We start from the raw sequence: 22,249 nt of genomic DNA on the forward strand, positions 1-22,249 counted from the left end.
AAGCGCTTGGTCGCCGCATCCAATGACTCGTCGAATAACTCGGATCCCACACAAGGCAAGTCTGCCAGGCGTTCCTGCAGGTTTGGGTCCATGTCGAGGGTGCGAAGCCAGGCCAAGCGGCGCATGGCCACCGCGAGGGCCGACACCCTCGAAACCAGCTCAAAGGCGTCGTACACTGCATGGAATAGGTACAACCGCAATTGGGACAGGTTGGACATAAACTTATCGAATCCTGCTCTTTGGGAGTCCGGTAACGAGTTTCGATATTGAGGAAGGTCCTTCACCATACCACGCAAATAGGAGGAAAAGGTGAAGGCGTAATTTAGAACCCTGGTGGCCATCAGGGAATTTGAATAGAGGCGACGGCCAAACTTGTCCAGGGTCCGCCCCTCCCTGCCTGGTGGAACCGCCGCAGAAACCCGTGAGGGCTGTGATTTTTTAAGAGCAGACTCCACCAGAAGAGACTGGTGTGAGAGCTGCGCCTTATCGAACCCTTTAGGGGGAATCGTCCTATACTTCGATTCAATTTTTGAAGGCACAGACGTGACTGTAAGAGGGTTTGACAAGTTCTTCAGCCAGGTTTGCAGAAGGACACTGTTGAGAGGGAGTCTAGGCACCTCCCTAGGAAGAGTGGGGAGGTCCTGTTCCTCCAAAAATTCTTTGGAATACCGAGAGCCTACCATCTGGTCAATCCCCAGGGCTTGGGCCATGTCCTGAACGAAGGATGAAAATGAGGACGGCCTAGCCTGGGGAGAGGGGGTTCTCGACCGCCCCACCGAGGAGAGGGGGGAGGCCTCATGGGAATAATGAGGATCCCTAACCGATCCCGAATCCCAGGATCCCCTCTCGAGGGCCCTCGAGGGGGAAGGGGAAGTTATCCTCCTCGCAGAACCCTTGGGTGAGGACCCAGGGGTTCGTGGGACACTCTCCCGTTTCCTCGGCGAGGCGGCCCGGGAAGACTTCCCATGGGGTGAGCGGAGGAGCCTCGGGTTGTCGAGGCGCAACTCCGACACCTGCAGCGCCTCGCCCCCGAACGACGAGGAACGGTCGCGCCGAGGCGAGCCTCGGGGCCGCTTAGACTTCCTCGATCGACGCCCCGTCCGAGGTCGCGTCGAGGGCGAGGCGTGTCTGGAAGACCCGGAGGAAGAGGAGGAAAGACGGCGCACTCTGCGCAACTTTTCTTTGGGCCTTACACTCCGCTCAGGGGGTTCCCCCGAGGTCGAGGTCCGGGGCGGGGCCGAGACCGAGGTGAACGGGGCCACAGTACCCGAGACCGAGGTCGCCGAGGCCGGGGCTCCCGAGGGAGCCGAGGCCGGGGCCTCCGAGACCGAAGGCGCCCAGGCCGAGGTCGAGGCCGCCGGAACCGCAGCACGCTGCAACACTTCCAGGGCTCCCGACAGCTCCGATGAGATCAGAGCTCGGAGGAGATCCTGGAAGGCCGGAATCCCCACGAAGGTGGGGAGTTCCGAGTCCGGGGCACACTCCCTGGAGGGCGACCTCGGTCTCGAGTATTCCCTCGGGGTGTGCGGAGTCGAGGTCCGATGCGGGGCCGGGGTCGACCCACCCGCCTTGGCCTGACTCGAGGATGGCTTCTTTGCTGAAGGGGATGGAACAGAGGACTTACCCGAAGCTTGCTTCACTGACGACGCCTTCGAGGAAGAGGGCCGAGGCGAGGCCGAGGCCCCCGAGGACGCCGAGGCCGAGGTCAAGGCCGGGGCCGAAGCCGAGGCCGACGTCGAGGCCTTAGGCGGCGCGTCGACGGCGAACAATTCGGCCATTCTTGCCTTACGGCGACGGAGGGCCCTGTTTTGGAAGGTAGCACAGCGATCACACGAGTCTGTCGGATGTTCGGGCCCAAGACAGACAATGCACCACCGGTGAGGGTCAGTGATGGAAAGTAACCTCTCACACCGGCTGCACTTTTTGAATCCCGTAACAGGACGGGACATCCACGAAGAAAAAGAAGAAGGCCGGGAACGTACCGACGTCCCGCGGCCACGGCTTCCGGGAGCCCCCGGAGACCGACGAAAAACGAAAGACTTTTTTTTTTTTTTTTTTTTTGAAAAGAAACGAAAAGAAAAACAGCACCGCGAACTAATTCGAAGGGGAAAACAAACTAAACGCGGCAGCTAGAAGGCAAAAACACTGGAGCTCAGATCCACAGGGCTTTCTTGCTCCGCGGAAAAATTTGAACTGAGGACCACGAGGTGGGATGCGCCCTCTAGTGGGCGAGAAGGCATGCACATGCGTGGTGCAGTGTGCAAACTTGAAACTTCAATCAAGTTTGCTTGAAAAGCTGTCCGCGCCGGGGCTCCGTAGATGACGTCACCCACATGTGAGAATATCATGCCTGCTTGTCCTGGGATAACTAAGCACACTGGGCAGGGCTCTGGGTTTCTGGCCCAGAAATATCTAAGTAAAAGGACCATTTAAACTAAATAATTAATTTATGGAGCATGTATGGTTGGGCAGACTGGATGGACCACTCGGGTCTTTATCTGCCATCATTTACTATGTATAATGTCAGTGGCAGTTAACTTCTGATTCTGTAGAGCAATTCTCAGTATCCTTCTATCAGTCCGAGGTGGTGTAACCTTTTTCCGGCCACTTCCAGCCTTGTTTTTGATGCTTTTAGTCTCTTCAGGGTATCGAAACTGCAAGCACTTTGGCCAGTGACACACCTTAACCAATTTGGGCAGCAATCCCTTGGTAACTAACCTTCTTTTCTTAAGGTTATGGCTGTTGCTCTATTTTTAGGTAACCAATCAAGTCTCTTCTGCAAAATTTAGCATAGAGCTATAATTTTAGTGTATTTAGACAATTAATATTAATTTGATTAAATCACAATTAAGGAAAAACAGCAATTCAAGTTTTGTCATATTGCACAATGGGCAAAAATTTAGACAACACCCACCAGCTGTGACATTAGAGCATCAAAATGAAACAACCAACAATCAAATAATGTTTATAAATATATGTTCCAGGATTAAATAACTGGAGCAACAGTTGAATAAAGTTCTGCAATTTCAAACTATTTCCACAGTTTAGGCCACTAGTATATATCCTAGATGTTATAGGATCCACCATCATTTATTGCCATCCATCCTAGTACCAAACCAGTGTTCATGAATTGATGGCACTAATGTCTGCATTCTGAGGGTGATGTATTCCCCTATCTGGATCAACAGTTGGCTCAGAATGGCCCTCTGACAAGTTCACTCAAGTCCATGTGCAGCATTAGCTGGAATGCAGAAAGGCACTGCTACTCATACATGCAAATGAGGTAAAAAAATCTTTCTTCCTACTGGTAGGACTACTAAGTTAAAAGTGATTGTGAAAAGTATCATTCAGATTAAAGAGACATCAGCTTCTTCTAGAGAATGTGGCTCCTGCCACTTAAGTTACTGGTCAGATTGGAACCAGTTGATCTCCCAGCAATAGTGCTGTAGTACTATACTAGGGATTAAGCTACTAAATGAAGCTGTTGTGAAAAAAGGTGAAAGGAGGGTGTATGTGTGTGATTTGTTACTGATGATGGAGGGTAGTTATTAAGAATAGATAAATTTGTTCCTTTGGATTCTCCCATGGACTGTTTTAGATACCCCCAAATCCTAGACAGAAAATCCAAGGTGATGTATAGTTTTCAGGTATTTGCCATTTGGCTTGAAGGCAAAACCATAGATCCCTTTGACATAAAAATGATGGAATGCTCTATGTATATTTCAGAGTAGGACCTCAAAATGCTTTGTTAAAAGTTCTCCAGTATCTATAATAATAATATGCTAAGCGCGCATGCACACTCTCGCCGCGTGTTCCCTGAGATCTGATCTATCGGGATGTGCCAGCGAGAGTGCGCATGCGCGCTTACTATGTCACCAGGACTCCAGCCGGGACTGCAGCCAGCCGCCGATCACCTCCACAAGCCCACTCTGCTCCTCCGGTCTCCCCGGGCCCCGTCTGTAGCCCAACGCAGAGGCCAAAATTGCCTCCGGCATGCTGCTCTCCCGAGTGTCCAGTCCTATGCGGGACCTCAAGCGCAGTGGCCATACTGAGGAGTAGCCCGATCCTCAGCTAGGGGTGGCCTAAAGTGCCCGTCCGGCCATTCCTCAGCCCGGACCCGGCTGGAACTTTCAGTCTCTGCCTAAAACCTTTAGTGCCGTGCCTCCGCATGCGCACTTTAATACAGGCGTGTGGAAGGCTTGAAAAAAACAGGCAGCAGCCGCGACCAATAGAAGGCCAACTGGGAGCGTCGCACAGAGCATGCTGTCCAATGGCAGCCGAGAATGGATGAGGCCCAACTCCAAATGCTCCGCTGCGCCATGGGCTGAAAACTAAACTGAGATAGTACAATTTAACCACCAGGCAGTGCAGAGAAGCAGGCATTTGAAGGCCAGGTAGGAGAGACAGAGTACGCGGATGGGGTGGAGATGAAGAGTCAAGTGCATGAAAAGATGCTGGAATAGGTGTGGACTTGGCAGGATTTTTGAGAGGGAGAGGATATAAAAACAATGAAAGTAGATGGTGACCATGGATGGAAAGGAGGACATAAATTGTGACAGCAGTGGAAATGAGAGAAAGGAAGAAGTGATGGACCATAGATAGAGGGAAGGGAAGAGATATTGCCCATGGAGGGGAGGGGAGATGGAAAGAGGTAGTGCAGGGAAGTGGGGGGGGGGATGCTGCTGATGCACATGGGGTGGGGGGAGGAAAATGCTACTGCACAGGGAAATGTAGGGGAAGGGAATGCTGCTGTGGCTGCTGCACAGGGAAGTGGGGGGTAGAGAAATGCTGCTTCTGCATAGGGGGCAGGGAGAGAGACAGATAGAAAGAAAGAAAGACAGACACACAGCGAGAGGGAGAAAGAAAGATAGACAGCGGAAGGGAGACAGAAAGAAAGGAAGAAAGACACATAGGCAGGGAGAGAGACAGAAAGACAGACAGACAAAGTGGGCCAGGGAGAGAGACAGAAAGACAGACAGACATATATTCTAGCACCCGTTAATGTAACGGGCTAAAAGACTAGTGAATAATAAAACACATTTTTACAGCTTTTAGCTGATAGACATATGATCTACACTGTGCCAAAAGACCTCACTATGCTATTAACTGATAAAAGCCCTTGGAGCTCCTGAACTCTTGAGTATTAAAGAATCTGATCTGGAAAGTGAGCAGAGAAGTAGACTAGTGGTTAGTGCAGTGCCCTGAGAACCTGGGTTCGATTCCCACTGTGGCTTCTTGTGACTCTGGGCAAGTCACTTAACTCTGCTTTGCCCCAGGTATAACATAAGTACCTGTATATAATATGGAAACTGCTTTGATTGTAACCACAGAAAGGTAGTATATCAAATACATTCCCGTTCCTTTCTATCTTAGGGGTAACTGGTGGTGATCATATCATCTGGCAGAGTGTATCGGCTCCGAACCTTGGTAACTTAAATTGACCTTACACAAGATCTCATCAGAAAAGGCTATTGCTGTACATGCATCCAGTGTTCCCGCTAAGCTGCGCTGGCCTGCGTTCGCGCACAAAATATTACATCGCAGCGCACAAGTTTCTCTTCACAGCGCACACACGCGTCGCAAAGGTAAGGGGAGGTAAGGTAAGGGGACGCATTGGGGGGATTGCACTTCCCCACAATTGCCATGCTTCGGTTCCTCTTCTTCCTTCCTTCCTCCCCCCCCGCGGGACCCTGCGGCACCATCAACTCTTACTCCCTCTAATGTCGGCCCTGCAGCTCCAGACTTCCTCGCACCTTCTCCCCTCCCCCTTTGGATCGCTATTATTTTAAATGTTATAGCCGCGGAGCTGTATCCATCAGTGGAGATGTCTAACCTCGGCCTGCCCCGGAACTCTTACTGCAACAGTGACTTCCTGTTCCTGCCTAGACGGGCGGCTGCTGCAGTAAGAGTTCCGGGGCAGGCCGAGGTTAGACATCTCCACTGATGGATACAGCTCCGCGGCTATAACAGCTCCTGCAGCTCTGCACTTCCCCACAATTGCCATGCTTCGGTTCCTCTTCTTCCTTCCTTCCTCCCCCCCCCCGCGGGACCCTGCGGCACCATCAACTCTTATTCCCTCTAATGTCGGCCCTGCAGCTCCAGACTTCCTCGCACCTTCTCCCCTCCCCCTTTGGATCGCTATTATTTTAAATGTTATAGCCGCGGAGCTGTATCCATCAGTGGAGATGTCTAACCTCGGCCTGCCCCGGAACTCTTACTGCAGCAGCCGCCCGTCTAGGCAGGAACAGGAAGTCACTGTTGCAGTAAGAGTTCCGGGGCAGGCCGAGGTTAGACATCTCCACTGATGGATACAGCTCCGCGGCTATAACATTTAAAATAATAGCGATCCAAAGGGGGAGGGGAGAAGGTGCGAGGAAGTCTGGAGCTGCAGGGCCGACATTAGAGGGAGTAAGAGTTGATGGTGCCGCAGGGTCCCGCGGGGGGGGGGGGAGGAAGGAAGGAAGAAGAGGAACCGAAGCATGGCAATTGTGGGGAAGTGCAGAGCTGCAGGGAAGAGTGTTGCGGTACCCAGCTGGAGGGAGAAGGAAGATGAGGGAGGGAATTAAAGGAGATGCCAGGGCTTGGAGCGTAGGAGGAAGGTATGCCAGTCTAAGGGAAAAGGAAGGGGGAGATGTGAGAGCATGGAGGGGGAGCGAAAGATGGAAGAAAAGGAAAGGAGAGAGATGCCAGAGAATCAGGGAAGGGGAGATACCAGACTATGAGGAGAGGTGTGGGAGAGGGAAGGCGAGGAGAGAGATGCCAGACCAATGGGGTGAAAGGAGAGATGGAAGGGGGAGGCAGACAGTTTCGGGAAGGGGCATAGAAGGAGAGAAGATGCCATATAGGGGAAGAGAGACGGCAGACAGTGGATGGAAGGAAGAGAGTTACAAGAAGATGAGGAAAGGAGAAACCACAGAAGACAAAGGTAGAAAAAAATTTCTATTTATTTATTGCTTTAGGAGACATGTGTCACTGTTTCTGTGAAGCATTGTATGCAGAGTCCAGCTTCTTGCTGGTTCAATTTAACCTTTGTCTATGTATTTTTATTTTATCCCCCCTTTTACAAAACTGTGAAGCGTTTTTAGCACCAGCCTTGGTGGTAGCAGCTCTGATGCTCAGAATTTTATGAGCATCAGAGCTGTTACCTCCGTAGCTAAAATCCACACTACAGTTTTGTAAAAGAGGGAGGGGTTAGTTTGTGATTACATATTCCTTACTAGGCGAAGGTGTTTTCTGTGTTCTGTGTGTTTTCTGTTAGGATTGACGGTGTAGGATTGATCTGTGCTGGTCTGGCTTGTTTAGTTTTACAATGGGTGTATTGATGTACTGCTCACTGCAATATGTAAGATGCTGCCTTTTCCTAGGTACTCATGTGTGACGTGTGGTTTGTTACTAAAAATCATGTTTTTCTTACAGATGGGGGGGGGGTGCCAAAAAATGATGGGCCCCGGATGTTACATATGCTAGGTACGCCACTGTATGTAAAGATACCAGAAAGCTGGCGTAGCAAAAACTTCTAAGTTTTGAGTATTTAACCCTCCCACAATCTCACGGGCACTCGTTTCAAGTTTATTGAGATTTTGATTTAAACGCAATATCAAATATTTTCAATGCGTATAACAAAAATAAATTTGGGGAAATAAATAAAACCATTTGAACCAGTGTTCCCGCTAAGCTGCGCTGGCGCACAAAATATTACATCGCAGCGCACACGTTTCTCGTCACAGCGCACAATCGGAAGAGGCGTACGGCAGATGGCAGGGCGGCGAGAGGAGAATCGGGCGAGTTGGCTCATAACTTGCTGGCGCCCGATATTTTTGGCTCACGGTGAAAAAAGTTTGCTCACAACACCCGCCCGCTTAGAGGGAACACTGCATGCATCCCTAGTTTCTTAATGTTTTATCATTGCACATGTTCATAAAGGGGAACAAGCCTCCAGACCAGAGCCAAGTTCCTTAGAGAAGGTCTATATAGAAAGAGAACACACGTGTGTGTGTGTTTATGCCAACAGATTTGAAATTGCTATAATTGTCTCTTAAATAGGCAGCAGTTTGATTTGCTTTTTCATATGCTCAAGCAGACCCAACTAGAAAGGTTCAATGTTAAAATAGTTATGATTGCATATTAACCTCTACTGAAGATATATGCAAAGTTACAATAAAAGTTCCAGCCATATAGTTACATCCCATACCAAATTTTAACCATTTGGACAATGACTCCCAATACAAACAAAAGGATTAGAAACCTAAGGCCCCTTACTTTAAAATGGGTAATCCAATTTATGAGAACACAAATGAGATGGTGCTGTGCACGGTTTCTTTTCCATTTCATTTGAAGGCAACCCTTAACAAAGGCTTGCTAATTTTGTAGCTGCATTATATTGCTCGTCTTCAGTAAAAGCCTAGTTGCTTACTATTCTTGGAGGACAGCAATATAAATCACTAAACGCACACCTATCACCCACCCCCCCCAATTGATTTTTTGAAACTATTTTATAGAACTGAGGCTTCCTGAGACAGGAGTAGAATGGCAGTTCTCACACAAGTATGGCACAGCAGCTTTCCAAAATGGCTTGTGTTAGCACAGATAACATTAGCCCATTGTGTGGTTACTAATAGGTATTTTCTGAAAACAGCAACTTTTTCACCACTAGAAATATTACATACAACATGATAGTATACTGGGGTGCAATAGAAAAACTAACTTGTACAATTATATTTTGCTAAAAACCAAAACAAACTTTTTTTTTTTTTTTGCAACTTTACTAAATGCTAGAGCCTTTTATTTCTCAATCCCTAAGTCTAATTGTCTTTAGTTTTAAAGACAGGGAGGAAGCTATACAGCATACCTAATTTGCTCCTTAAGCAAAATATTGGTTTTCTAATGTTTACCTCTCTAAGATGCATGAAGACACTACACAAAAGTTGATTAATAAGATGACATTTAAGTTTTCATGAAAAAAATACATTTTCCTTTTCATTCATGCATACTATTGTCATACACTATTCATACCATCTACCAGAACATTCATGTGCTTCTTACATGTGTTTTGTCAATCTCATTAGATGATTCTATACAACCACATAAGGACAATGGACATTTGACATGATGTTCCTAATTAATAAAATTTACCTAATAAAATGTACAATTTACCTACCATCCCCGACCCAATTTTCAATCACAAAAAGGCAACAGCAATATCAAACAATGAGGTATGTGATTTTTTTTTCTTTTTCTTTTTTTAGACACCACATCAGACTTTCATTTTATGCAACTGTATTTCACAACTAGCATCTTACAAAAGACAGTACCATTGTGCCTGTAGAAGTACTGCATTTAAACATAACATTACATTACTACAGGAATCCACCAAACATCACAATTATCTGGAGCTATAAAATTTTTTTTAACAGGGATAGATTATGTTTTTGTATGCATTCTTTTAAAATATTCTTTAACGTAGCAAATGGTTGATTTTGTTTTACACTTTTTGGCTGTAAACATATTCAAGAATCTATATTCATAACTTTTTATTTTTTTTACAGAATAGTATGTGAACCTAAGTATTTTGATCAGCATTAGGATACAGCTAAAAATGTTCACCATAAGCTGTATACCTGAAAGTGCTTACACTTGAATTTATGTAATTTAACTCTAGGATTTTTTTTCAGACAAATGATCGGTGTAATGTTAACAAAAGAGGTAATTACTGGTTTCCCCTCACTCCTGTGCAATATTTCACATATTTGTAATAATGAAACTGAAAGTCCATACATACACATATTTAAAAGAATTTGACAGAAAAAAATAATTACTAATGGATATTTCAATACTTTTCCAGACTTTAGCCAAACTTTAAGGTGTAATTTTGTCAATACCAAATATTTTCACATTGAATTTGATACTTATAACACAGCCACAAATGTAAAAATGACTGTGTACAGTTCAGCAGAACCATCACTAATGATCTGCATTGCATCTTGTTCATTCTTTCATGCATGTGTGTATGTATATTTTAAGTAGGATAAAATTATTTCAACATAATTCAGAGTAACATTGATCTATTAAAATAGGTTGAGAAACATTGGCAAAAATTTATACAAATGTTTATTTAATATTTTTCCTATTTAACCACACCAAGTACCAGCAGGTGCATTTAAGAAGATAACCATTATGAAAATTTTGTTGCAGCAATAGTTGATTAAATTGATCTTATACTTGTATACATATAACTTTCTTTCACAATTCTCAAATAATACATATTTAGGCAGCTTGAACTATGTTATAAAAATTTTAAACTCAGTACATGCCAATAATAGAGAATTCAGGATTTGTGTATTATAATTCACTAAACTAAATGTGAAAACTGACTTATCAAATAACACTGCATAATGAAGATTAAACCACATTTTCAGGGCACATTGAAGTGTGGAGATTAAAAGTTAAAGTCTGGAAATGTCTTATCTTTGCCAACATTGACTCTAATGCTACACTTGCTATAACTTAACACAAGTCTGTAGAAGTATAAAGTAGAGTGCATAATTATGATCTAATATACATACCAGTTGTGCATATGAATTAATTTGTCATGAAAATGTGGTAACTGTTGGCAGAAGTATATCTGTATGTTTAAAAGAGAGACTAAGGAACCTGGAGAAAATAAACTTCAATGTAATTCTCCATTTATTGATGAAGCTTCTCCTCTTGGCGAAGATGACCTGGATACTCCCCTCTCTGTGTTATCAGAGCTAGAGCCACTCTGACTGTGTTGATCCATAGAAGCAGTACTGGAAGTAGGTGGTGACTTAGTTTTCTCTTTAAAGTCTGTAATAATGACTGTCAGATCGCCAACGGTAACTTCCAAATGCTGTGCACTACTTCTATCTATGTTTTTCAATCTTGGCCTGAATAAGAGCAAAACAAAACAAAATTCCTATTTCTAGTTATCCTTGGAAGAGAAAAAGAGATTATGTACTTATCCTGGTAAGCTCTTTTCCAGTAGATAGGTGTGACATTCTAGACCAGGGATCTCAAAGTCCCTCCTTGAGGGCTGCAATCCAGTCGGGTTTTCAGGATTTCCCTAATGAATATGCATTGAAAGCAGTGCATGCACATAGATCTCATGCATATTCATTGGGGAAATCCTGAAAACCCGACTGGATTGCGGCCCTCAAGGAGGGACTTTGAGATCCCTCCCCTTTTACCACCCTATTTATTTATTTTATCTCAATGTATTTCACTCTTCTCTAACCCTTGATCCTCTTGTTTCTGTACATCTATGTCTTGTCTATAAATATATTTCTTTTTAGTTTTTTCTTTTTTTAAAATTTTTTAAAAAATATGTCTAGGTACAAGTTAATGGACTGTATATGAAATTTGGAATAAACTTGGAGACTAGGGCGGGCTTGCTGCACCGATCCTTAAGACCAAGGACACCAAGGCAGAGTCCTGTCTTGCCACCACAACCACTTTGTAAAACTTGGCAAACGTTTGAAGAGAAGACCATGTTGCTGCCCTACAAATCTCCACAGGGGAGACAGCTATAGCTATGATCCACAAAGAAGCCACGCTGCTGGTAGAATGTGCCTTGACAAAACAGTGAACTGTTTTCCAGAAAGGCTGACAAAATGGCCCTACTGATCCATCTGGAAATCATGGCCTTGGAAGCAGGAATGCCCAGCTGAACCAAATGAGTCAGCACACACAGATGAACAAAGACAAAATTCATTAGTGACCTTCAGAGAACGCAGAAGCATTCTGCGCCCATCCAGTTTTTTCAACAGGTGATCTTGTGTCCTGGAAAAAGTAGGCTGAAAGACAGGCACTTCCCAATTAATATGGAAAGTCGAAAACACCTTCAGCAGGAAGGAAGGAACAGTCTGTAGGAAAACCCCAGAGAAACAGGTCTGCAAGAAAGAACCTGTAGATCCAATACACGTCACACCGAAGTAACAGCAACCAGAAAAACCGTCGTAAGCGTCAGGTCCAAGAGGAAAGCCTCTCAAAGAGGAGCAAAAGGAGCCTTGGTAAGGCTAGGCAGCACTAGATTAAGGTCCCAAGAAGGAAAAGGTTGCTGAACCTACGGTCTGACACGAAGAGCCTCCTTCATAAATCTAGTGACATCAGGATAAGTCGCCAACGAGGACCAATGATCCTGAGATCTAAAACAAGGAGTCTGGACACCTGAACCCAAAGATATACCACAGTGAGGCCTTTACGATACCGACTTAATGATCTTAAAGCGAGAATTACGCAAATTAGAAAGAATATGATGCAAAACAGGGAAATATGAGGATAGACTTACTTGGCGACTAAAGGGTAAAGAATACAAAATAATGATCAAAGAAAAGCGTAGCAAACATTACTCCCAAAAAATTAATTCTCCCACTTTAAATAGTCATGAACTCTTAAAAATAGTCAATTCTTTGTTTGATATTGAATTGCACAAGTGCTCCAATACAGACTCTCCACCCCCTGCAGTGATCTTAGCTGACTTTTTCACTACAAAAATCCACAATTTGAGATTGTCTCTTGCAGGTTCAAGCATAGATTTACTTATCATGTTTCCTGCCTTAGACAATGAAGGTAGAGCTGTTGATATGATCTGGAATCACTTTGAAAACCCAGACTGGAGCCACTTCCTCAAGCTTTATTCAAAATATGTAAAATGCAATTGCCTATTGGACAACTGCCCACCGACTATTATGAAAACAGCTCCTATCTCCTTCAAGGCTGAACTTTTTAACTGGGTTTCATCATGCATGCATAAATTCCTCCGGTAAATTCCCGGAGGAACTTGGTCATATCCTCCTGACTCCTATTATCAAAAATCCAAAGGAGTCCGTTTCTTGAGGACCAACTACAGACCCATTGCCAACATACCATTCTTTCTTAAACTAATGGAAGGTCTGGTTAACATCGACCTCACTGAATATTTAGAGAAGTTTAACATTCTACACGATTCTCAATCTGACTTCTGAACAAATTACAGCACTGAAACAGTTTTGGCCTCCATGACTAACCATCTTTTCCATTTGTTTTCCCAGGAAAAAGTGCACTGGTACTGCAGTTCGACCTGAGCAGTGCCTTCGACCTTGTTGATCATGACCTGCTTAAGTGCCTTGATTCAATCGGGATTTCCGGACAGGTACTAAACTGGTTCACGGGTTTCCTAAAAAAATGTACATACCAGGTTTACAGTGAAGGAACCTCCTCTCAAGCTTGGTCCAATCCCTTGGTCTCCCCTTCGCTTTTCAATATCTAGATGGCGTCACTGGGAAATATGCTATCCGATTTAAAACTGAAATCGTACATATACGCGGATGATATAACAATTATTATTCCCATAACCTCATTGACCCAAAAGACAGAACAATTCATCTCATCTGTCCTTACCTAGGTAGAACATTGGAGGGTCACGTGATGCAACCTGTCTAGCTAGACGTGGATACGGAGAGCTCCCACCCCCGGTGCAGTGATCGGCCTTATTATCTGCTTTTCTCTGCTTCCCTTGTGGCACCGAGGGGTTCCTTAGCTGGGGGAGTTTCTCTGCTATCGGATATAGCCGTTGCGGGTCCGATTCGGTGCCGGGTATGCCCATTAAATCTGCTCGTGCCCGGGATAAGCCTGCTCTTACCCCATCCAAAATGGCGGCGGAACCGGCCACTTTTACCATCCCCGCTGGTGACTGGATTACCGACATCACGCGCTCGGTGTCGGCAGCGCTGGCGGACCGGTTAAATAAAATTCAGTCGGCTGTGGATGAAATGCACGAAAAATTCGATTCCCACAGCCGACGGCTCAATGAGGTCGAGCAGCGAGTGTCTGATCAGGAGGACACGTGCACGGGCCTGGCGGCTCAGGTGGCGGAGCTGCAGAAAACCTCACAGGAGTTGCTGGCTAATTTGGATGAGCAAGAGAATCGGAGCCGCCAAAATAATCTGAGGCTTGTCGGGCTTCCGGAGTCGGTGACAGACCAGGATCTCTATGGGCTTTTTAGTAAGTGGCTGCCCGAACACCTTGGCCTGGCTGGGAGCGCTGCAGGCTTTGCCTGTGAGCGTGCACACCGCATAGGAGCTAAGCCGGCAGCGGGGGGCCGAGCGAGAACGGCCATAGCCCGCTATGTCAACTGGAGCAAGAAGGAGATGGTTCTCAGGGCTTACCGAAAGGCAGGAGCTTTGGAATACGAAGGCTCCAGGGTGCTGCTGTTTCAGGACTATTCCGTGCGAGTGGCAGCCCAGGGAAGATCATGGCGCCCTTCTGCACGGACCTTCACAACAGGGGTGTCAAGTTCGCCTTGGTGTTTCCTGCGAAGCTCCGGGTCTGGCAAGATGGCAAGATTCTCACGTTGACCACCGCGGAGGAAGCTAAGGCTTTGTTGGAGAAGATACCTGCTTGATTATCTGCTTGGTACACTGCAGTATGTTCCCCTTGGAATACTCTGCGGGGCCGGGTCTGGATTTCTTTAGGACCCAGAGACTTGTGGACTTTGACTGCTTGTCTTCCCGGCCTATTTCCCCGGGTCCGTGGCTCCTGCAGGGGTGAATGGCTTGTTGTTTCCTGTCTCGCCCTTTCTTGAAACCTGCACTGGATTAGCCTGGGGGCCTCTACTTTCCACGACTGCGGGGACATTTACTGCCCAGGCACATCTCTGTGGCCCCTTTGGCTGACCGGGGATGGACTTTCCACTTTTGGATAGGGGCTGGCCCTTTGCAGATCATTAAGGGGCCGTGATGGTGATTTTTTGTGACTCCCTAGGCTGTGGAGCCCTTTGGGATGGGAGAAGAGAGACCTTTAGGGGGGGATCTCCGGGCGGGCTGGGGTGATTATGGGATTGTTTGCTGGAGGGGGGAATGAGGCATGGGGGGCTGAGGAGGGTGGTAGTGGGAGGGGGGATGGGTTTGGGTTGGTGTGTGAATGGGTGTGTGTGTATGTTTCGGGGATGCTTGTGGGGGTGGGAGGGGTAGGGGCGCTGGTTGCATGGTGTACGGGCACCCTTTCCTATGGGGCGGCGGAGCTTAGCTGGGAGGCTTCGTCTGTGCCATTTTGCTCTGGTTTTACCCGTATTGTTCCTGTAAGGCTTGGGGGGCATGGCTGACACTGCATTCCTCAGGGAAGAGGGGGGATTCCCTCTCTCCTTTAGCTATGTTCCTGTTCTCTTCCTTTGGCCATGGCTGACCTTAAGGTAGTCACCTTCAATGTTGATGGCGTCAGGTCCCCGGTTAAACGATCACGCATTCTGACGAGCCTGCGCAAGTTGAGGGCAGATATAGCTTTCTTGCAGGAGACCCACCTGACCCAAAGCGAACATGCTAAATTGCGGAGACAATGGGTCGGGGATGTCTACTCTTCCACATATGGGGGTCGTCGGCGAGGTGTTGCGATTCTGCTCCATAAGCGGCTGCCATTTACCTTGCACAACCAGTTTTTAGACCGAGAAGGGAGATATATCATTGTCCTGGGAGAGCTGTGGGGTCTGAAGCTCCTCTTCTGTAATTTGTATGCCCCGAATACCTACTGTCATAAATTCTTTTCTAAGGTCCTTTCTAAGGTATCGGCTTATCCTGACTACCAAATGATCCTGGGGGGAGATCTGAACATTACTACGGATCCTGAGGTGGATTGCAGGCCCCCCAGGGGGAGTATGAAGGACCATGACAACAAGGGGGTGGGTTTCCTAACACAACATTTGGGCCTTGTGGATGTCTGGCGGGCACTTCACCCTTATGAGGCTGACTATATGTTTTACTCTTCTGTTCACAAAGTGTATGCTCGTCTGGATTACATCTTACTTGATCAGAGATTGTTCTCTCGGGCTACTAAATCGGAGATTGTTGAAGCCACGGTTTCTGACCATGCCACGGTGGATCTCATCTTGACCCTTGCATCTGGTCGTCCCATATCTTCCTGGAAGATGGCCCTACATCTGTATCATGATCCTGAGTTTCGGACCTTCTTACGGGCGCGATGGGTTGAGTACCAGGCCACTAATGCTACTCCAGAGATAGGACCGGTGTCGTTTTGGTATGCCTCCAAGGCAGTCCTGAGAGGGCATGTGATAGCTTACACGGCCGCCAAGCGTAGGGCTCGGGGGGAGGAGCTGTTGTCGCTTACCCGACGGTTGCACTTGTTCCGTAGGGCTCATATCTCTTCCTTGTCGGATTCGGATAGACTGGCTTATAAGAGCATACGGGAGTGTATTGAGACTTTGCTACATCAACGTGCTGAGCAGTCCCTCTCGTTTCAACGTTATCGGTTGCACAGGTGGGGAGGAAAGACGGGGAAACTCTTGGCGAATCTGGTAAGGCCCTATAAAAAGCGTCAACTTATCACCGCCATTCGTGATTCTGTGGGAGTTCGGCATGAGGGTGAGAGCCAGATTGCCGAGCAATTTGTTCGGTATTACGAGGGCCTGTATGGGAAGCGCCCGCTAGATAGGGATGCTCTTGATAATTTCTTCCAGGGCCTGTCTCTGCCGCATCTGGAGGAGGAACAGGCAGCGTCTTTGAGTCAACCGATTTCGGAGGAAGAGCTGCGCGTTTCCATTCAATCTCTCAAATTGACGAAGGCGCCTGGCCCGGACGGGTTCGGTCCTGAATACTATCGGATTCTCGAGGACTTGGTGGCTCGGCCACTGTGCACGATGTATAACATGGTGGCAGAGGCGGGGGGCTCTTTCCCGGATAATATGGCTCATGTGGTCTTGCTTCCCAAGCCGGGCAAAGACCCGGATCTGGTGGGGTCCTTCCGTCCTATCTCTCTCCTGGACCAGGATATTAAGCTTTTGGCCATGACTCTGGTGAGACGTCTGAACTGCTTTTTACCTGCCCTTATTCATCCCGATCAGGTCGGTTTTGTACCGGGCCGATACGCCTCTATGAATCTGCTAAAGGTCCTGGGAGCTATTCATGATCGGGTGGGCCGGGGTGGCTTGGAGGCTGTGGCGGGCCTGGATATGGAGAAGGCATTCGACAGTATCTCGTGGGATTACCTTTTTTGGGTTTTGCGTCGGGGTGGGTTTCAGGGCGTGTTTATGGCCTGGGTGACGGCTTTGTATGATAATCCTAGGGCACACTTAATGATCAACGGGGGCCTGACTAATGACTTTGGCTTGCAGAGGGGTACGCGACAGGGCTGCCCTCTTTCCCCCCTTCTTTTTCTTTTGGCTATTGAACCCCTGGCTGCTAAAATCCGGCAGGATGGGACTATTCAGGGCATCTCGGTGAGGGGCCAGGAGTGTAAAATCAGCCTTTTCGCAGATGATATCTTACTTTATGTGGAGCAGGTTAATCTTCACTTGCCCAGAGCTTTAGCTGTGATATGAGCTTTTGGTGCCCTGTCTGGCTTACAAGTCAATTGTAGCAAGTCGGAACTCTTATTGTTGTCGGGGGGCTTGTCGGCGCCTTGGCACGCTGTGTTACCTATTGCCCCAACGACGAAACCGATGCGATATTTGGGAATATACCTTAGCACTGATCTCCCTATTCTTTATAATGCCAATGTTAGGCGCCCCCTAGAGACCATTGGAAAGTTGTGCCAGGCTTGGCAGGAGCTGCCGCTGGGCGTTTTGGGTCGCATAGCTTTGGTAAAGATGGTTCTGGTCCCAAAACTTCTGTATCCTCTACAGACTATGCCACTTTGGCTTACCCGACGTGATGAACTGACTTTTAAGAAGGCTATCACCCGTTTTATCTGGAGGTCCCGGGTCCCGCGGATTGCGATGCTCAAGCTTACCCTGGACAAATTTTTGGGTGGCCTTAATGTCCCTGATATCCGGCTCTATAATATTGCATCTCTCTTTCGTTGGATCCATGAGGGTATACTGGGTGTTCCCGTTACTCTCCGCGGGGCTGGCTGGAGGGATGGAGCTCCCCCTTTCATTTTCTGAACACGCTTCACCTTCAGGCGGACCCTGGGCGATGGTACCAAGACAGTTTTCGATTTTTGCGCCCCTTTCGGATTGCATGGCGCTGGTGGCGACGCAGACAATGGCTGCCGCCGGAGGTGTCCCCCTTTATGTGCCTGGAAGGCAACTCTCAGTTTCTACCGGGCTGGGGCAGATCAGTGTTTCGAACATGGGCAGAACGGGGTTGTGTGGCCATGACTCATTTGCTTGATCTGTCCCCCGAGGGTTCCCCTCCTTCCAACATGCACGCGATGCATGGGGTCTGCCCTCTTGGTATCTGTTCTCGTACTTTCAAATTCGTCACTACTGGGACGCTGAACAGAGAAGTAGGTAGGGGGCTTGGGTTAAGGGTCAGTTGGATACTCTCTTTTCGGCTACTCCGCCGATGGCAAATACCCTCGCTCACTGGTATCGGGTACTTAAATCGTCTCTTCCACTGTCGGTGCTTACCCCTTTGCGCTCTTCCTGGGAGCGGGAGTTGGGACAGAGCATTACTGAGTCCCAATTTTTGGCCTGTTTTAGGACTCTCTACTCATATACTAAATCTGCCGATTTTCAAGAGCTTCAGTTTAAAATTCTCCACCGCACTTACCTTACCGCGCAGAGAGGGGCACGCATGGGGTTTTGGGGCAGCGCTGATTGTGTTAAATGCAAGGGTCGGGCTGGTACGTACCTACATTCTTTTCTGGAATGCCCCCGATTGTGCATTTGGCAGGAGGTTCTACCCCTGCGGGAGCAGGCGGTGCAGCGCCCTGTCGAGTGGGACTATGGGTTCCTTCTTTTGGGTCTGCAGATCTCCCTCCAGGATCAGGGATTCACGCCTCCCCAGTGTAGATTTTTCTATAATGCTATCCTCCTAGTGAAGAAATTGATTTTGACTTATTGGCTGTCGGTGGATTCGCCTCCACTACCCCTGTGGAGGAGTAGACTCCAGGAAGTGGCTCAGTTTGAAATTCGGTCTTATGTAGGGTCCCCGAATGTGGCTAAGCAGCATTACGTCGTATTGTGGGAGCGCCTGCGGGACCTGGTGCCATCATGAACATTGGAGTGGGGAACATTGACCGGGGGGGTGCTCTTCCTTGTCAACTATATTAAGCCTTTGCTTTGTTTCCTTATCATTCTTTGGTGCCCTGGGGCGGGGGGATTGGTGGGGGGGAGGGTTCTGGAGTGTATGGGGGGATGTGAGTTCTGTTGCGTGGTATGGATGGAATTGCGAGTCTGTGGTGGTGTATGCTTTGCTTGGTCCTTTGGGACCCTTCTATATAAAAAGGTGAGGGGTCACTGTCCATGATATCCGGTTTTCCTGCTCATTTTGAATCCTATTTTGACCTTCCTAGGGTGTCCCTGTTTACTTTTTTACTTCTTTTATTGATCCTTCTTGTCTACCTGGTGGGGACCACTGGGGAGGATAGTTATATTTCGTGGCATTTCTTTGTTTTCTTTCTCATTGTATTGGACCATGCCTTTGTTGTTGTTCTTGCTCTTTGGCAATGTACCCTGTTGGGTGGTGTACCTTTCACTGTTAATAAACATAAATTTAAAAAAAAAAAAAGAAAGGTAGAACATTGGACTATGCACTCCAAACTAAAACTGAATCCCGAAAAAAACAAGATCTTCTTGGCAAGTCCCAATAACAAGATCGTGAACACCTCCTTGAGACTAAATGGATCAGATTACACAATTAATCCCACAACCAAAATCCTTGGCATCACCCTGGACCGAAGCCTGACGTTTGAAGATCACACTAATGCTCAAGTCAAAAAATGCTTTCTCACTCTATGGAAACTTTGCACCATTAAACAATTTATTTTCCTTTCGACTGCTGGTTCAATCCCTGATCTTAAATACCTTAGACTACTGCAATATTATATACTTGGGATCTCTCAAGAAAACCATCAAATGACTGAGAGTCATCCAAAATGCTGCAGGCCATTTATGGCCTCAAGAAATCAGACCATGTAAGCCCATATTACAAAAAACTACACTGGCTGCCTGTGGAAGCAAGGGTCATTTTTAAGTTTGCTTGCCTTTGCTTCAAAACCTTGACAGGCTCATCCCCATCCTATCTGTCTCACCAATTCGAATTTCCAGGCACAACTAATACACGCAGTACCTACTTGTTCGCTTTTCCATCCCTAAAGGGCTGCACTTACAAGAGATACCTCAATAGAACACTATCATTCCAAGCAGGCAAATGGAGCAAATGTTTAACCAACTTCATCTCAAATGCACTTTTGTACCAAATGTTTAGAAAGTCAATAAAAACTTCTCTTTGACAGATTTCTCTGACCCCACTTCAACCTGATGTACTTCCAAAACACTTCCAGATAAAGTTTCCAAGTTTCCAAGTTTATTAGAAAAATTTGATTAATCACCTATCACATTTTCTAGGCAATGTACAATTTCATAAGAAATCATTTGGGGTGACAAATCTGACAAACAATATTCAAAATGAGTTAAAAATAATAATTACAGACATTGCTATACATAATTTCTACATATAATTTCAAGGCAAAGGAGAGATTATTAAAGGATTACAATCAATATTAATTTAATTTAATTACATTTAAGGAAAAAACAATAGGAGGGTAACAAATAAAATTTATATTTAATATATAAAGTAAAAAGTGAAAAGTAAAAAAGTTTTTAAAATATAAAATATAAAATTTATTCATTAAAAGCATCATTAAAAAGGAAGCTCTTAAGTTTGGATTTAAATTTATCTAAGTTCCTTTCCTCTCGAAGAAATAGTGGAAGATCATTCCAAGATTGGGGAGCTGTTATTGAGAAAATGGTGTGACGCCTTGTATTGATAACTTTCAGTGAGGGCACTGCCAATAAGTGTTGATCCTGCGATCTTAACTGTCTCGAAGTACGATAAGGAATTAAAACTCTAAAAATAAAAGCGGGGGTTTTAAATAATAATGATTTAAATGTAAGTAGACATATTTTAAATAAGATTCGGTGTGCAACTGGGAGCCAATGTGCTTTTTTGAGAAGTGGAGAGACATGATCAAATTTTTTGGCTTTATAAATTATTTTAACAGAGGCGTTCTGAATAATTTGCAGACGTCTGATTTCTTTCTGCGATATACCTTTAAACAATGCACTACAATAATCAATTTTGGATATTACTAATGAATGAATTAAAATATTCAGAGATTTTGCACATAATAATTTTGCCACTGAACGAATTTGACGGAGTCAGTAGAAAGTAGATTTGACCACATAACTTATGTGATCATGATACGTTAATTTATTATCGAATATCACTCCGAGAATCCTAATATTGTGAGCCATGTGCAAACTTAGCATGCCAATGTAATTTCAAAAGTTCTCTGTAAAGTCACTGTCTGTATACAGTCTCTTCCCTTGTAAACCGCTTAGAACTGTTTGTGGTATGGCGGTATATAAAAATAAAGTTACTATTATTATTATTTATCCAGGCCAGCCTGAAGAAAGGTGAGAATCAGCAAGGTCAGAGCTGAATAAGGGTCCACCTGGGCCTGGTCGCACCAATGTTGGAAGGCCTTCTATGCCTTAGTGGAAGCAGAAACTGTGGACAACTTGAGAAGAGTAGCAATAACTATAGGATAATATACTTTGTGCTCTATGGCTGCATGCTGAAGTGCTGTGCTGAAGAGCAGTGACCCAGATCCTCCAGGCAGACTGGACCCTACGTGAGTAAGTCTAGATGGGCGCTCAGCTGAAGGCAGCAATCCCTGCACAGATGCATCAGATCAGTGTACCACCACGGTCTGCGAGGCCAATCTGGAGCCACCAGAATGACGCAGTCCAGATAGACTACGATCTTCTGAATGACTCAGCATATCATTGGGCAAAGAGGAACGATATACAAGAGAATCTCCTGAGGCCATGGCTGCACCAGAGCGTCGAGCCCCTCTCTTCTGTGCTTGAATCTTCGACTGAAGAAACGATCCACTTTCTTGTTTCTCGCCGTGGCCATGAGGTCGAAGCATGGCCGACCTCAGTTCTGCACTAGGGCTTGAACGCCACTGTGGATAGAATCTACTTGTCTGCTAATAAAAGCTGTCTGAAAATGGTCGACTTCCACTACATGCTCTGTTGTCAGCGCTGGGAGGTGACATTCCACCTAAAGAAAAAGAAGGCGAGCTTCCTGAGCCAGAGGAGTGCATTTGGTCCCTCCCTGGCAACTGGCATAGGCTACTTCCATTGCAATGTCATAGAAGGGCCTCCAAAGTCTTCTGAAATCGTATCAGAGCTACCCGAATGGCTCTGAGCTCCAACCGGTTGATGACCATTTCCGCCAAAAGGGCTCCAACACCCCTGAACAAGACAATTATTGCCGTGGGCTCCTCAGCC

General features: G+C 46.3%; 1 protein-coding gene across 3 annotated transcripts in view; it reads right to left on the reverse strand.

Annotated features, from left to right (window-relative positions):
* Nucleotides 1-8,924: 8,924 nt before the first annotated feature.
* YAF2 (YY1 associated factor 2) overlaps nucleotides 8,925-22,249 on the reverse strand; it is a 128,643-nt gene continuing 115,318 nt past the window's right edge. For all 3 annotated transcript variants that reach the window (XM_033958482.1, XM_033958484.1, XM_033958483.1), the window contains one exon: nucleotides 8,925-10,904. In XM_033958482.1, coding sequence (XP_033814373.1) covers nucleotides 10,667-10,904 — 238 coding nt within the window. In that variant the 3' untranslated portion in view covers nucleotides 8,925-10,666. The remainder of the gene's footprint in view (nucleotides 10,905-22,249) is intronic.

This window comes from Geotrypetes seraphini, chromosome 9 (assembly GCF_902459505.1).
Source record: "Geotrypetes seraphini chromosome 9, aGeoSer1.1, whole genome shotgun sequence".
Lineage (NCBI taxonomy): Eukaryota > Metazoa > Chordata > Amphibia > Gymnophiona > Dermophiidae > Geotrypetes > Geotrypetes seraphini.